This window comes from Benincasa hispida, chromosome 5 (assembly GCF_009727055.1).
Source record: "Benincasa hispida cultivar B227 chromosome 5, ASM972705v1, whole genome shotgun sequence".
NCBI lineage: Eukaryota > Viridiplantae > Streptophyta > Magnoliopsida > Cucurbitales > Cucurbitaceae > Benincasa > Benincasa hispida.
In genome coordinates, this window is record NC_052353.1 from 62,778,675 (window position 1) to 62,788,981 (window position 10,307).

A 10,307-nucleotide genomic window follows, 5' to 3' on the forward strand; every position below is an offset into this window, starting at 1 on the left:
ACTTGTTCACTAGTCTCAGCAGTGTCATCACCTTCAACTTCTAGATTCTGAGAAGAAGAAGAAGCTCCTTGATCATTTTGAGGCTCCACCTCAAACCTTGTGCTACTAGTCTTTGACATAGATATCGATGGTTGCTCGGACATCATAAACATTTCATTTTCTCTGAACACAACATCTCTATTATTAAAGCATCTCTTCTCAACAGGAGGCCATGGTCTATAACTCTTCACTCCCGGTGTAAAGCCTAGAAACATGCATTTGACAGCCCTAGGTTTCAATTTACCTTGGCTTTGATGCACATAGCCTACACATCCAAACACTTTCAAGTATTCTAGCTTGGGAGGCTGTCCTGTCCACCTTTCTTCTGGAGTTTTCAGCTTAATGGATTGATGTAGGTACCTATTTAGAGTGTAGATTGTGTAGAAAACAGCTTCAGCCCCATACTTTTCAGGCAAAAGAGCATTGGACAACTGACATCTCACCCTTTCAAGAACTGTTCTATTCAATCTTTCAGCAACTCCATTTTGTTGAGGTATATACCTCACTGTTTTGTGCCTCATAATGTCACTTTCCCTACAAAAAAAAGTTGAATTCCTCTCCACAAAACTATAAACCATTGTCAGTTCTCAAATGTTTAATATGTTTAGAGGTTTGCTTTTCAATCAAGGTCTTCTATTCTTTGAATCTACTAAATATTTCATCTTTGGTTTTTAGAAAGTAAACCCAACTCTTCCTTGAGTAATCATCAACAAAGGAAAGAAAGTACCTTGCTCTACTTAGAGATGGAGAGTGAGTTGGCCCCAATAAGTCAGAATGCACACATTCAAGTATCTCCTTGGAGGTTTGTTGTCCTTTAGGGAAGCCTTGCTTTGTTGCCTTGCCAAGTATATAATGTTCACAACATTTCAATTTTTCTCTAAAACCTTTAGGAAGAATCCCCTGTTTTTAGAGAACTTGCAGCCCCTTCACACTAATATGAGATAGCCTTTTGTGCTATAGCTCTTCTTCTGTGGGTTCTTCATCGGTTGCCATCAAGGCCGAATGTGCCATTTGCACATCCTTAATGACATACAAGCCATTAACTTTGGTTGCCACCAACACTACTTCTGAGTCTTTAATCATTTCAAAAGTGCCTCCAATTCCTCTATATTCACAACCAATAGAGTCAAACATCCCCAATGATAGGAGATTTCTCTTCATTGTAGGAGCATGCCTCACATTCCTAATCAACTTCATCGAACCATCTTGCATCTTCAAGGATACAAACCCTATTCCAACAGCTCTGCAGGTATTGTTATTTCCCATATAGATCAACCCTCCATCCCACTTCTTGTAGGTACAAAACCACCCTTTAGATAGTGTCATATGAACTGAACAACCAGAATCTATCACCCAGTCTTGAGTCTCCATAGGATTCTGCTCTCCATACTCTTCAGTTACAGTCAAAGCGTCTGAATACACGGATTTTTACCCCACAACAGCCTCAGTCTGTTTTCCTCCCTTGTTCTGTTGGTTTAGCTTCCACTTTAAGGTATAATAGTCCTTCTTCATGTGTCTCATTTTGTGGCAAAAATGACACTTGATTTTGGACTTGTCACCACCATTATGCTTCCCCTTCCTATTGTTCTTTGTTTTCCCCTTTGAAAACATGCCTTCTCCTACTGATCTTTCTTGCTCATTTGTAACTCTAGTTCTCTGACTCTTATTGTAGAAATTATAGCTTCTATAGTGATTCTTTCTCTACCATACTTCATGGCTGTCTTGACATCTTTAAATGATTCTGGTAGAGAGTTAAGTAATATGAAAGCCTCATTTTCTTCCCCAATATTGTCTCCTATTGATCTGAATTCTAATGACTGTCTCTTGAACTCGTTCAAATTATCAGTGAGGGACTTTGAAGCATCCATCTTGTATGTGAAAAATCTTTCCTTAAATAAAGCTTTATTAGGCAGATCTTTGTTGAGATAAATCTCGTTCAGTTTGTTCCAGAGGGCATAAGCAGTAGGCTGGTCAACAATCTGCCTTAAAACACTATCTGTGACATTCAAGACAATGGTTCCATAAGCATTTACCTCGATTGTCTCTTTCTCTACATCAGTGAGTGTTTCAGGGTATTTTGCAAGATCTGTGATGGCCAGTAGTGCCTTCTGCTGTCCCAAAACTACCTTGATCTTCGCTTTCCATAGTTCAAAGTCTGTCTTTCCATCAAACTTCTCGATTTCATATCTGGTTGTACCCACTCTTGAACTTCAAGATTGACTTATCTAATTTGAAGTATGCAAGAATTCAAATCTAGAATCTGTCTTGAACTCTTTGAGCTATGATACCACTTGTTGTCCCAGATAAGTATAATTCTCTTGTTTGCAATCACAAACTACTCAGCATTAACGGTCAAGTATACTTCAAGACTCAGGGAAAGTTGTATGCTTAAGGCTTCAAAACTCTTCAATCGTTTACTTGAAGGTAGCTCAATCGTGTAGATGATGCTTCAAAGAACTAGATGATAGTTCAATTATGTAAATGATAGTACAAAGCACTAGACGATCGTGTAATCGATAGTTGAGTAGAGCTAACTATGGAACTAGATGATCGTATAGACGATGCAATGTGAAGCTAAACGATTATGTAGACGATGCGATAGAAACTCAACGATCGTATACATGATACTTAAATAAATGCTAGACGATCGTTGAGTAAGAAAGAAAGAACATAAGTATTTAAGTGGTTCGGCCAAAGGCTTACGTCCACTGTGTAAATTGGGAGGGTCTTTTTATTACTTCTTCTTCAAACTTATTACAGAATGAATGCCTTGCTCTTTCTCTCTCTCTTTTATTCTCACATTCGTTTTATTTTTATACAGGCGCTCATGGTCAAAGAAGAAACTCTAGTGGTTACAACAACATAAGTGAAAGAAGACAACATCGTTCAATTGCCTGTAATCTTCATTTCTTGTCTTCGGTTCTTTCTGTAACATCTCTTGTTATCGTTTCATCTTTAAGTCCCTTTGATTATCTGGTCTGATATCCACGAGATGATCTTTACACTATGAAATATGCTTATATGCTTTTAGCTTCTTCTTTTAACTAAAATTATGAGCATCACTAGTTATTGTTCATCTTTCAGTCCTTTTGATGATCTGATCTGATATCCTGTAATTACCTGCTATAAGGTGTTCGACAAAAAAAATGAGGATAGACATTAAGAATTTTAGTATGATTTTATATGTTCTGAGATTTTAATTGGTTTGCTTGAAACTGTTCTTCCATACTGAACAGGATTGAGTCCTCTAGGTTAGTGAGTAAATAAATGTAAGTGAATTTGGAAATAACAACTTGAAGTTCAATTCTGAGAATACATTGTGAATCTGTGGCTGTCTAGTTTCTTCTAAAATTATAAAATCTTAGGCCAGCCACACCAATGCACCAAGCACGCCTCAATTATTCAATAAATACAGAATTGCAACGAGAGCTCCGCAGCTACAGGGGGAGTTTTGTGCCTTGTTTCGCCAATGAATAGATATAATAGTCATAGTCCTTTAGATAGTTTGATTACTTGTACTGTTTGTAAATAGTGGTGTTCAAATTTCTTTCGCTTTTTTTTGTTCTCCTTTCCAAAGGCATGAAGCAGTAGATCCCTGTCTTAACTCTCAAGCATTCTTTGCAAGTCTTTCGAGTCACATATGGACTAGACTATAGGTATCAGGTTTTTGATTAGCCTGCAAATTGGCGGGTATTAGAATTTAGAATCATATTAGATTGTTGGTGTCTGATAAAGCGGCAGAGAGAATCCATGCGTTTGCCCGTGGATTGAGGAGGAGTTGGTACTAATAAAGAACAAGAGGTAAAAAGAATAATGGGATCTTATTTGGAACTCATTATATGAAAAAAAAATCAATAAAATATAAAGAATAAAGAATTACACGAACGAACTTGAATACAAGACATAGGAAGAGGTACAAGGAAACAATCATGGAGTGTCTTGAGATTTGCATTCTATCACAGGAACCTTGAGCGCTTGCATTCAGCTGGAACACCTTGAGGAAATCTTTTAAAGTCGACGCAGTAATTATAAATCATGTATTCAGACTGCACCCATCGCATCCTATTCCTACTCTTGGCATCTAGTCCTTGATCATTCTGTCCACTTTGCATGGAATTGGTAAACTGGGAGCCACAAGATGATGACCCAGATGACACAACACATGCATTGACATTGATATTACGATACGATGCAGTGAAAGGGGCCTGCGTCCAATCGGTTTTCACTAGTCCTCCTCTTGTTGCCCAATCATCTGCATTCCATAGGCTTGAATAAACTCTCATTGGTTGGCTTTTTGGGTATGGAATGCCAATTGTTTCCCAGTTTCGAAACACCCTTATGGGAATGTTATCTACCAAAAATCTGAAAATGAAAAAAAGATTTTGTTATGGAACAAGAAACCATGTTTTATATACCTTAACATTAAGAGTTGAACTAACACGTACTTGATACTTTGGGGAGTCCAGTCGATGGAGTATGTATGAAACGTCTTTGTAGGATCAAACCAAAGGTGAAATTGTTGTTCTCTATTTCCTTTTCCCTGCGAGTATACATTGGTGTGAAGTGTGTAAGGATCTCCAGATGAATTGCCTAAGAATTCAAAGTCAATCTCATCGTGTCCTGGGCCTTGAGAAGACAACTGCATGAGAGAAAAGAGGAAATTAAATTTAAGAACGAATTGCTAAGTGTGTGAGTTCATGTTGAAACTTACGTAAAAGGTGGTAACAGTGCCAGCAGAGTTTCCAGGCACTAATTTGATTTGCATGTCAAACCTTCCAAATAGGTACTCCTTCTTGGATTGGAAACCAGACCCTGAATCTTTGTCAAGCGAGAGGGTGAGGTGTCGGCCTCCATCGTATATCTTGGCGCGTGGACCACCCCAAGTGATGTCGACCTCCTGGAGAAAATTTCCAGCTGCTGTGGTCATTACTGAAGCAACGAATAAAGGAAGTATAAGCATTGTTGAAGCTTTGTGAGACGAAAACATGCTTTTCTGTGGCCAAAGATGAATGAAAACGAATTGTAGAATGGTCTGTGTAAACAGAGATGAGGGGAAGACTGTGAATGGTGATGCTGGAATTGAAGTTATAAACCCTTTATATAAGAAAAATCAGGCATGGCTGCCAGAGCCTTTTGAGCTGGCAAAAATTTATTAGCCATCATGGAGTATATGAGAGTCACGGAAGGAGAAGAGGAAACCAGAAAAAGCACTTTTTTTTTTTTTATTTCTGAATTGTGAAGCTTCCGACTATTGCATGCTTTTGAAAGTTGAAACTTGACCCTGGAATCATATAGCCTCTATCTCATGCACTTACCTTCGTCAGAGCCAAGAGAAGAAAAACGGGATAAAGGAATCTCTTCCTACGCGTGTGACAGCAGAGAGGGTTTGTCAACTAGATCCGTCTTAGCTGGCATCTCAAGCATTTGCTTGGCATAAACAAGTAAACAAAAGCATTAATACGCGTTTACATTTAAATTTAATATCCCTCTTCTGTAATAAAACCTTCCCCAGCTGCAGCTCAGGGGAATCGAGAGGCTGGAATCTTTTCATGCAAACAGACCATCAAACCCGGGGGAATGCTGGTGGGTTTGATTTAAATTAGATTGAGAAATTTGATTCCAAAATTAATGGTCCAAGTTGTGCACACATTTCAAATTCAGACTTTCTGGATGATGATGTAGCACTGACTTTAGTAACTTTATGGTGAATTACATAAAGTTGAATGATAGAGATTAAAATTGCCGTTTGGTTCTCATGAAAACTGTCCTATCACTTGAATCAATTCTCTTTAGACTTTACTATTTATAGTTAGGCACATGTAGTGCTCACCATGACTTCGAACCACAAAGTTAATCAGGGTGGTTGGTGCCAAATATTCTTGATTGGTTCATCATATTAAGAGTTCTCAAGTCACCGATTAACCAAAAAGCTTAAACTAATGAATGTTGATAAATTTAATATCATATCATATAATAAAAATTCAGAGATAACAGATGTAGAAGACTGTCAATTGATTCCTTTTAAGGAAGATTTATTAACTTAGCAAGTGGTCGACAACATTTGGGGTTGCATGATGGAATGAGTGAGAGACATGGTTAGATTCTTTAGGTTGGTTGAGCCTATGACTGTCCAGGGGAGTTTGAGGCTAGTATATCATATGACAAGAGTTCAGAGATAATAGATGTGGAAGGTTGCTTTTGGAAGACTTGTTAACTTGACGAGTGGTCGACAACATTTGAGGTTGCATGATGGAATGAAGGAGAGCCATGGTTAGGTTGTCGCGATTGGTTGAGCCTATGATTGTCTAATGGGAGTTTGAGGCTAGTCTAACTTGATCGAGCGAATCGGGTCAAACTAGTTAGGGGGCTTGATGTTTGAACATGATCAGCCAAAACCTCGAGACCTTTTCGACCAAAAGGTTATATTTAAAGATTATAAGAAGAAAAATGCTCAGTTGCATCTTTAATTACACATATCTAATTTGTATAGTGTCACTCAATTGTCTGACTAAAGTTTGTCACTTCTTCCTTTTAACTTTTTTTTGCTATATGATTGAAATAAATTGAATATACATATAGGTGCAACCCTAGATGCATCCAATATTGGTCTCATAAAAATATTTTACCCTACACTATCTATATTTATTAGGCTGTTTCAAGTTAATTGAATTATCTACTTTAATTGTTGGTCAAGAAGGAAAGAAAGACAATTCTTTCAAAGATTAAATTTTTTTTATTGGTTTAAGTTACGTTATAACCTAGTCCCTAAATTTCAAAGAACCTAGATTAGAGTCCTAAAATTTTCTATTCATAATTCTATTAACTAAATAATAAGGAGAAATATTTATTGATTTGGTACGATGTGATAGCCAAATCATATAACATTGTTTATTTATACAAGAGATTTGAAATATGATTCTTCGACAAGAAAGATATGTTGTAGTATCGTTGTTATTTTGTCCAATTGTTTACTCTTAACCATCCGTCTGTCACATTTTGTTAAGTTATATCAATGTTTGTCCAATAGGCATACACTATTCCATAAATTCAAAATTTAGAAAAAACCAAACAGACACACAACTATCAAGGCTCAAACACTAACTCGTAATCTATCTTTTTCAAGTATCCTAAGTTTCACAATATTTTATGATTTTCATTGAATATGCCATGGGCTTTAATGTTTACTTTATATCTATTTCAAGTTTTTCTCTTTCTGTTTTTCCAAAAATTAAGTTGATTATTAAGAAACATTTTATTCTATACTGAAATAAAATCATACAAAATTATAAAAAAATTATAAAAAGTTATTTATTCAGAATGAAAATTACATAGAGAGGTAAAATAAGATAAAAATGACAATAAATTTATATGCAAAAAGAATAAAAATAATTACATGAAATCAAATAATTATAGGAGACACAGAGGTAGTTGAATGTCTTGAATTGTATAGCATGACTTTAGCTTTAGAGCTAGGTGTATAAGCTCTCTCACAGGAACCTTGGGCGCTTGCATTCAGCTGGAATGCCTTGAGGAAATCTTTTGTGGTCAGTGCAGTAATTGTAGATCATGAACTTAGACTGCACCCATCTCAGTCTATTTCTACTCTTGGCATCTAGTCCTTGATTACTTTGTGCTCCACCTTGCAACGTATTTGAAAACTTGGAGCCACACGATGACGACCCAGATGATGCAACACATCCATTGGCATTAAAGTTTCTGTATGATGCTGTGAAAGGAGCTTGTGTCCAATCGGTCTTCACAAGCCCCCCTCTGGTTGCCCAATCGTCTGCATTCCACAAACTTGAATACACTCTCATGGGTTGGCTCTTCGGGTAAGAAACTCCTATCTTTTCCCAGTTGTGAAATACCCTTATAGGAATGTTATCCACTAGAAACCTGAAAGAGTAAAGTGTGGTTTAGTGACTTGAGAAGAAGTTAAATAGTATGTAGGATGATTGATGTTATTAGTGCTTTAATGGCAAGACCCTCTTACTTGATACTTTCTGGAGACCAGTCGATAGAATAGGTGTGAAATCCCTTGGTGGGATCAAACCAAAGGTGAAATTGTTGCTCCCTATTTCCTTTTCCCTGTGAGTAAATATTGGTATGAAGTGTGTATGGCTCTCCAGACGAGTTGCCTAAGAATTCAAAGTCAATCTCATCGTGTGATCCTCCTTGAGAAGACAACTGCAAGATAAGATATTGCGAGGTAAATCTAAAAGAACTCTACATGGGAAGAAAGTTAAAGATTGAATTAGAATTTTGTGTTCGGGCTTACATAAAAAGTAGTGACAGTGCCAGCAGAGTTTCCAGGGACGAGTTTCATTTGTACATCAAATCTTCCAAATAGAAACTCCTGCTTAGATTGAAAACCTGACCCTGAATCTTTGTCTAGAGATAGCGAGAGATGTCGGCCTCTATCTAGTATCTTGGCACGTGGACCACCCCAAGTAATGTCGACATCTTGGAGAAAGTTCCCGGCGGTGGCGATCATTACAGAAGCCATGAACACACACAGCAGAATCATCATGGTCGAACCTTTGTGAGGAGACATTTTTTTGCTTCCGCAAGAGAGAGAAGCTATAGAAAAGAGAGGCTTTTGAAATTGGTAAGATGAAAAGATAACGAAGATTGGTGTTGAAGTTTGGTTTGAGAAACCTTTATATAGGTGGGGAGTGGCTAATGGTAAGGTAAAGCCAAAACACTATAATTCACTCTATTTTCGAAGCTGGCAAACCGTGTCAACCATGGTGGAGCTGGATTGGGGCCCAAATCATTGGGGGAAGAAGCAGAGGAAGTCACAAAAAAGCATATTTTAATAGTGAAACATCTAAATTATGCATGCAGGTGAAGCTGGATATAATAATAAGTCTTGTCCCACAGAAATCGTAGCCGGTGCAGACCAAGGAAGAGAGAGAGGCGCAACGGACAAGAGCCATTTATGCTGGCAGACATTTTCTCAAATGGGAAAGCTTTAGCTTTCAGGTCCTCCATTATACCTTCCTCTTTGTTGCCGCAATGTCTATTGCGTTCTCCTTATGTTTTTTCTACAAGACCATAAATAGTCTTTTTAAAATAAAAAATTTTCACAGATAAAAAAAATATCAAACTATTTATAGAAACAGTAAAAAAATACTAATAAACATTAATAAACTTCTATCGACATCTATTAGTTTTTATCATTAATATACAATGATAGACTTCTATCAACTTCTATAAAAAAAAAGATTAAAATTTTGTTATTTAATGTAAATAATTTCTCTTATTTTTCTATTTTTGAAAATCTCCCTTTTAAAATTACTAAAATCACTTTTGTTAAGTTCAAAATCACTTTCAGACACGTTTTTAGTCGCTCAAAATTAGTTTAATGTTTAATTTTACACTTTTAAATGCAATTTTCATATTATCAAAATTGATTTTGAATTATGATAATTTCGAAAATGATAAAAATGATTTTAACCCTTTTAGAATCACACTTCCAAAGATGTCATAAGTTCTAGTGAGCTAGGTTGAAATTCTATTTTAGCCTATATAACTCTCAATTAACTCATTGAGGTGTATAACTTAAACTGAGTAAGTCAAAGATTCAAATCTCTCACCTCACATTTTGAATTTGATTTTTATATATATTTATTTATCTATATAAATACTTATGTACACTACAGGCAACATTTATCTTCTTGCATCCTACTAAATTGTCCAATCATAATTTGCTACATGACAAATTATTGTTACTTTTTTTTTTGAAATATTTTAATATATTTTATGTGTGTGATGAAAGTGCTAGGTACATCATGGAATGCAATCAAATATTGCTCTTTGATCTATTTTGATTATGTCAAAGGTCTATTTTAATTCTTATAAAGGAGTCACGATTTTCATTACAAAAGCTCACTGAATTCTTTGGGCATTTGTTTTATATAAAACGCATGTTAGGATTTTATGAAAATGGATTAAAATTATCTATTTTAAAAAGTACATGAACCAAAATAGTTGTTAATTTTAACGGGAGCAGACCAAAGTTAAAAAGTACTCTAAGGATTAAAATACAATTTAAATATATCAGTAAAAGACTATATATTTAGAAAAATATTTATAAATATTTCAATCTTATTTTATTTTCATCTTCCTATATTTTAGTATTTGTTTTCTTTTTCATAATTTTCTTTACGTTTAATTTTGTCTTTATAGACAAAGTTTTGCATGAGTTCGTTAAAGTATTGAAAAATTACCTTTTTAAGTGTTTTGATTATTTAGTATTAAGTTAG

At 35.7% G+C, this 10,307-nt stretch overlaps 2 protein-coding genes across 3 annotated transcripts; both read right to left on the reverse strand.

Annotated features, from left to right (window-relative positions):
* Positions 1-3,869: 3,869 nt before the first annotated feature.
* LOC120078303 (xyloglucan endotransglucosylase/hydrolase 2-like) lies at positions 3,870-5,283 on the reverse strand. Of its 2 annotated transcripts, none has more exons than XM_039032539.1 (3): positions 4,751-5,283; positions 4,485-4,579; positions 3,870-4,401 (listed from the first exon to the last, which is right to left on the reverse strand). In XM_039032539.1, the coding sequence occupies exons 1-3, from the start codon at positions 5,024-5,026 to the stop codon at positions 3,996-3,998; spliced, it is 777 nt and encodes a 258-aa protein (XP_038888467.1). In that variant the 5' UTR covers positions 5,027-5,283; the 3' UTR covers positions 3,870-3,995. The 2 variants fall into 2 exon arrangements, with proteins under 2 accessions (XP_038888467.1, XP_038888466.1); XM_039032538.1 differs by having other exon boundaries at positions 4,485-4,678; positions 4,751-5,281.
* Positions 5,284-7,392: 2,109 nt separating this feature from the next.
* On the reverse strand, positions 7,393-8,669 carry LOC120078324 (xyloglucan endotransglucosylase/hydrolase 2-like). Its single transcript, XM_039032563.1, has 3 exons — positions 8,318-8,669; positions 8,033-8,226; positions 7,393-7,935 (listed from the first exon to the last, which is right to left on the reverse strand). The coding sequence occupies exons 1-3, from the start codon at positions 8,591-8,593 to the stop codon at positions 7,527-7,529; spliced, it is 879 nt and encodes a 292-aa protein (XP_038888491.1). The 5' UTR covers positions 8,594-8,669; the 3' UTR covers positions 7,393-7,526.
* Between the last annotated feature and the right edge of the window lie 1,638 nt (positions 8,670-10,307).

Excerpts from the sequence above, each read along its gene's own strand:
- LOC120078303 (XM_039032538.1), bottom strand. The coding sequence starts at position 5,026 with ATGTTTTCGTCTCACAAAGCTTCAACAATGCTTATACTTCCTTTATTC. Across the intron at positions 4,679-4,750 it reads GCACTGTTACCACCTTTTAC|TTGTCTTCTCAAGGCCCAGG; the intron begins GTAAGTTTCAAC and ends TCTCTCATGCAG. Across the intron at positions 4,402-4,484 it reads TGGACTCCCCAAAGTATCAA|ATTTTTGGTAGATAACATTC; the intron begins GTACGTGTTAGT and ends TTTCATTTTCAG.
- LOC120078324 (XM_039032563.1), bottom strand. The coding sequence starts at position 8,593 with ATGTCTCCTCACAAAGGTTCGACCATGATGATTCTGCTGTGTGTGTTC. Across the intron at positions 8,227-8,317 it reads GCACTGTCACTACTTTTTAT|TTGTCTTCTCAAGGAGGATC; the intron begins GTAAGCCCGAAC and ends CTTATCTTGCAG. Across the intron at positions 7,936-8,032 it reads TGGTCTCCAGAAAGTATCAA|GTTTCTAGTGGATAACATTC; the intron begins GTAAGAGGGTCT and ends TTACTCTTTCAG.